This window comes from Cinclus cinclus, chromosome 22, assembly GCF_963662255.1.
Source record: "Cinclus cinclus chromosome 22, bCinCin1.1, whole genome shotgun sequence".
Lineage (NCBI taxonomy): Eukaryota > Metazoa > Chordata > Aves > Passeriformes > Cinclidae > Cinclus > Cinclus cinclus.
The window spans coordinates 1,538,024-1,543,480 of NC_085067.1; the positions used below are offsets into that span (position 1 = coordinate 1,538,024).

The window sequence follows — 5,457 nt, forward strand, 5'->3', positions numbered from 1 at the left end:
AAAACAAAACAAAACAAATACCAAAGCAACCAAAACAAAACAGAAAAGGAAAAAAAAAAGGAAAAAGGAAAAGTTGTCCCACCTGATCGTCAGCAGGCTGAAATGGCTGAAGCTAAAAAAGTTTCTTGTTGTCGAACTTTCTGAGAGACAAAAATGAACAAAGAGATTCATAATGCCAGAACCATCCTTAACCAGGAACGCTATAGAGAGTTCTTGAAGCTTTTTTTTTCCCCCTTTTCTTTGACCTCTCCTTCATTCAATTATTTTTAATTTTTTTTTTTTTTTTTAATGAGAAGTTTCTAAGGATTGTGGCTCTTAGGATGACATCCAACAGGGTAATCAAACTTACGCCATCCTATGGAATGGCAGCACTTTTACTGTACAGCTTCCCCAGTTTCTTTGTCAATGGTACAAAAAAGTCCCCTCGCTTGTTTGATACAACCATAACATGGAGATTGTCCTGGTCTAGAGCAAAGCTTGCCTTGGAGCGATTGGATTCAGTTCGTTCCCAAGGTAAAATTGTCTTAGGGCGGGAGAGATGTTATATGAATTCATTTCTGTACACCATAACAATAAGCAGACTAGATGATCATCACTTACTTAGACCCAGTTTGTTTTAAAGCTACCACACAGCTGCTTCGTTCATCTCTGGAGGGTGGGACAAGTGATTGCCGTAGTTAGCACCACCGTTGACGGATATCGATGAAAATGGGGGACTGGGGCCAAAAACTTCCGCGGACATGGAGTGCAAGGACCCGGGCAGGTTGGGTTCGGGGCTGGGCGAGTCTCCTGGAGGGTGCGACATGATGTCAGTGAAGCGCTGAGCCTCACTCGAGGGGTGATGTCCGGGCAGGGGGTGGTCCATGGCCCCCAGCGGGGTCCCTGACGGCCCCGAGGAGGGCACGAACGGGAGATCCACGGGGGTCTGAGCTTGGGACGAAGGCGGTCCTTGGGGGAAGAAATCGTAATTGCTTCCAGGGCCGTAATACTCGCTCTGATAATCTGGCGGACAAAGAGAGACAGAGGGAAGGTAACAGGCGGGCAGGTAACGAGTGGGGTGCGCTCGGGGTGTCACCCACGAACCCGAGGGGAAACGTGTGGCCGGGCTGGCCGGGCTGCGGCAGCCCCGGGCCTCCCTTCCCGCAGAGCAGCGGGGACACCGGCACAACGCGGCGCTCCCGAAAACACCGGGGGAACAGCGTACAGAACGCCGGGATCCCCCTCCCCACCCCCGGGTGCGGGGAGTCCCGCGATGCGCGGCGGGGAACCGGGAGGAGCTGAGCCGGGAGCCCGGCACGGAGAGAGGCACCCACCTCCGTAGAAGGAGAAGGGCCCGTTGGGGATGAGCTCGCCGGGCTCCAGCCGGTCCACGAGCGGCCGCATCCTGCGCGGGCTGCGGAAGAACGCGTGTCGCCGGGCTCCCAGCGCGCTCAGCTGCTTCATCCGCCGCTCCTTGGAGCGCCGGTTCTGGAACCACACCTGGCAGAGCGGCGGGAGAGGCGCGGGTCACGCGAGCCGCGGGTCCCGCTCCCGGGAGCCCGAGAGGCGCCGCTCCCCCCTTCCCCTCCATCCCCATCCCCATCCCCATCCCCATCCCCATCCCCATCCCCATCCCCAAAGCTGCTCTTTTCCCCTTTCCCGGTCTCTCTTGCCCGATGCGCCCCGAGCCGCTCTCCAAGCGCGGCCGAACCCACGCGTGACGGCGGCCCCGCTCCCCACCGACTGCAGGTCAAGAATGATTGAGTTAATTCTTCTAACCCTGACAAGATTACTGCTAATTACCCTCACACTGAGCCTCTCCAATGTAACCTCGTCTTTAATGGTCCTTTAACCCCCCATTACCCCAGCGCTGCGGGTTTATAAACCTTTTAATAATTCCAGCGCGTTGTCATTCTTATTTACCCATTAACCCCTCACATTTCTGGTTATTAATTTCGACACTGTTTGCGGCTTCTTTAGGACTTTTGCGAGTAAACCCGCGGCTCTGTCCCTGCTGACCGGCCGGGGCTGGGGCACCGGGAGCACCGGGAAGCACCGGGAAGCACCGGGAAGCACCGGGAAGCACCGGGACACCTCGACAATAACGATTTCAAAGGCCAGCCGGGCTTCCCCGGGCCCCGCAGTGCGGATCGTGCCGGGCACCGGCCCCTCCTCGCCCCCGCATCCCCCGGAGCCCTGCCCGGTGCCCGGAGGCGGCGGTACCTGGATGACCCGCATGTTGAGGCCGGTCTCCTGTGCCAGCTGCTCCCTGATGTGCCGGGTGGGTTTTGGGGTGGCCGCGAAGGCGGCTTTCAGAGTCTCTAGCTGTTTGGCTTTGATGGTGGTGCGGGGTCCCCGCCGCTTGGCCCCCAGGTTCTGGTCGTCGTTTTCGTTGCTCCCCGTCTCTTTGTCGGACACGTTGGCGCTTTCCGAGTCCTTGGCGTCGTCCTGGGAGGGGTCTTGAGAGTCGGGGGACAGGCTGGGGTCACTGCCGGTGGTGGCTGGGGAGAACAAACCCAGGTCACGCTCAGCCGGGCGGGAAATACCGACCGCGAGGGATGGGCCGTGGTAGGAGCGGGGGAGAGGAGAAAGAGGGAGAGGAAATAAAGGGAGAAGATAAAGAAAAGGAAAACAAGAAGGAGAGGAAAATAAGGGGACGGGAGAGTGAAGGGAGAAGAAAAAGGGGAAAGAAGACAAGGGAGAGGAGAAGGAAGAAAGGAGGGAGAGAGGAAAGGAGAAGACAGGAGAAAGAAGAGAAGAAAGGAGGAGGAAGGAAAGGAGCGTCTCATCCCAAGGAGCAGCCGATGCCCGCCCTCATCGCCCCGGCCGCGCACCCTCACCTGAATGCAGGCTGTTTTCTTTGGCAGTATTGCTGTTATTTAGGTAATCTTCTTTGCAGACAAACTTGTTCTCGTCTATGATGTAGAGCTCCTCGCCGGTGGAGAGTTGCTTGTTACACATCATACACGTAAAACAGTTCAAGTGGAACACTTTGCTCCGCGCCCTGCGGACCAGGTCGCTGGGGGAGATGCCCTGGGCACAGCCCGCGCACTTGGTCCCGAAACACCTGCGGAGAGAGGCCGGGCAGCGGTCAGCATCGCCCGCGCACCGCGGGCCCCGAGCCGCGGCCTCCACACACCCAGCTCGGCCATACAGAGCGGGATTAAATCAAATACTGCATCCCTGCATAGCGCTCTCTCTTCTCCATGTTACAGCTTTAAAAATAAAAATAAAAATCAAAGCCGGCCTGGGCAGCGGGCTCGGGATTGTGCTCCGGATCGCTGAGCGCCCAGGGTTGCGCTGCATTAGGGGATGCTCTGACAAACAGCTCGCAGGAATTCTACACTTTCTGTATGTCGGTACCGGCCTCGGTGGCGTCCGGCCCGAGGAGCCGCCGGTGCGGGCAAGGCCGGGGCGGGAAGCCGGGGACGGCACCGGAGCCGGAGGCCTCCCGTGCCCCGCTCAGCCCCAGGCGCTCTGGGAACCGGGACCGGAGCAGGGCCGGGCCGATTGCCGGCGAGAAGCGGTGGAGCTCGGAGCAGTGCCGGTTCCCGTGTCCAGCGAGAAGAGGCGGCGGGGCCGGGGGCCGCGCTCCGCCGGGCCGGGCCGGGCCGGGCCGGGAGCTGTGCCGGTGCTCTCCGGGGGCTCCGTGGCCACCCCGGCCCCGAGCCGGTCCTCGCCCTCATCGCCCGTGTGCGGCGGCGGGGCCCGGCGGGGCAGCGGCACCGGCGGCCGCTCCGAGCCCGGGATTGATGCCGGCGCGGTGCAGCGGACGGAGAGAGCGGCGGCGAGCGAGCGTCGGTCCCCGCCTCCCTCTCCATCCATCCATCCATCCATCCATCCATCCATCCATCCATGCACCGGCGAAGGGTCGCTGCCCTCCGGCCGGCCTGGCTCCGGTGGGCGGGATGCGCCGGGCCCGCGGAGCACCCGCACCGGGCCTGCCCCACTGGGCAACACCGGGAACGGCACCGGGAACGGCACCGGGCTCCGGCTCCCAGAGCCCCGGCGGGGTCAGCCCCGCTCCGCTGCACCGGGCCCGGACCCTGCCCGTGTTCCCCCGTCCCAGGCCCGCCCGCACCACCCCACAGGTCGAGAGTTTGGAGGGAAGTTTGGGCAACTCGAGCCCGGCCGGGGGACGCGGAGAGCGGCGGCACCAACGGGCCCGACCCCCGGGCCGACCCCCGGCCGTCCCTCCCCCGAGATCACCGAGAAACAGCCGCGGTTTGAGATGTTCGGTGCCACGGGAAGGGAAGAGGCGCTTGTGGGTCCCGCTGGAAACGGGGTAAAACAACAAAAATAAGGGGAAAAAATGCAAGTGAAGAACGAATGGAGAGAAGCGGCGGGGGCAGGCGGAGGCCGGTACTCACCGAAAGAAGTCGTTTTTGCAGTAAAGCTTGCCTTCTCGCGAAAAGCATTTCTCTGTCAAATTGCATTTACATTCACAGCACTGAACACACTTCACATGCCAAGCCCTGTCCAGTACATTCAACAAAAACCGGTCCAAGATCGGCCTTTTGCAGCCTGCACAGTGAACCATTGTCTTTGGTTAGTTCTGAGGGGGGCAGCGGTTTCCCAGGTATCAAGGAAAAAAAAAATAAAAACAACGATTCTTTTTTTTTTCTTTTTTTCAGAAAGACGACAACACCGGCGAAGGTTTGTTTTCGTTTTTCTCTCTCTCTCTCTCTCTCTCTTTTTTCTTGTTTTTGTGTATGTATTTTTAAAAAGCCTTGGAGAAGTGAAGGAGGAGAAAAAGGAAGGGATGAAGAAGAAAAATCTTCGTTCGAGTGTCCTAGGAGGGGTACACAGGAGAACACCCCACTGCCCAGCGCTTCGACACAGCCGCAGGATCCCGGCCGCAACCAACCACACGGACAATAATAATAATAATAGTAATAATAATAATAGTAACAATAAAACAATACCGGCTATAAAGATCGGCGCTCAGAAAAATAAAAATTGAAAAAAATTCAAAATAAAACCGCCAAAAAGCGAGCGTGATGAGTTTTTCTAAGGTCTGAGGTAGAGCAGTCAGGAGTCAAAGTGCTTTTCCCAATGAGAAATCAAAAGAGGAAAAAAATATAATAACAATAATAATAATAATAATAATAATAAATAACGAGCCGGGACATGGAGAGGCCGTGGCGGTCAGACGAGCTGTGGCTGCTGCCGCGGTGACATCGCCCTGCGCGTCCTGCTGCGGGGACGGGGACACGCGGGGACGGGGACACGCTCCGCCGCTCCTCGCTGCTCCGCCGCTCGCTCTCGTTCTGTCTCTCTGTCTCTCTCTCTCTCTCTCTCTCTCTCTTTCTCTCTCCCTCGACGTCTCGGCGGCACCGTCGCTCCCGGCTCCGTCCGTCCGTCCGTCCGTCCGTCAGTCCGTCCTACCTACCCCCGCGCATCGCTACCCGCGGCTGCCGCCCGTGTCCCCGGCGAGCGGGCGCGGCGTGGCATGGCCCGGCGGCGGCGGAGCGCAGG

General features: G+C 59.0%; 1 protein-coding gene across 1 annotated transcript; it reads right to left on the reverse strand.

The window, feature by feature from the left end:
* Positions 1-622: 622 nt before the first annotated feature.
* LHX1 (LIM homeobox 1) lies at positions 623-4,519 on the reverse strand. Its single transcript, XM_062507121.1, has 5 exons — positions 4,350-4,519; positions 2,820-3,046; positions 2,203-2,480; positions 1,314-1,479; positions 623-1,002 (listed from the first exon to the last, which is right to left on the reverse strand). The coding sequence occupies exons 1-5, from the start codon at positions 4,517-4,519 to the stop codon at positions 623-625; spliced, it is 1,221 nt and encodes a 406-aa protein (XP_062363105.1).
* Between the last annotated feature and the right edge of the window lie 938 nt (positions 4,520-5,457).

What these genes read in the sequence shown, in the direction of transcription:
- LHX1 (XM_062507121.1), bottom strand. Translation starts at nt 4,519, where the DNA reads ATGGTTCACTGTGCAGGCTGCAAAAGGCCGATCTTGGACCGGTTTTTG. An exon ending in TCAACATGCGGGTCATCCAG is followed by an intron (nt 1,480 to 2,202) that starts GTACCGCCGCCT and finishes CCGCTCTGCCAG; the next exon opens with GTGTGGTTCCAGAACCGGCG. An exon ending in GCCCTTCTCCTTCTACGGAG is followed by an intron (nt 1,003 to 1,313) that starts GTGGGTGCCTCT and finishes TTTGTCCGCCAG; the next exon opens with ATTATCAGAGCGAGTATTAC.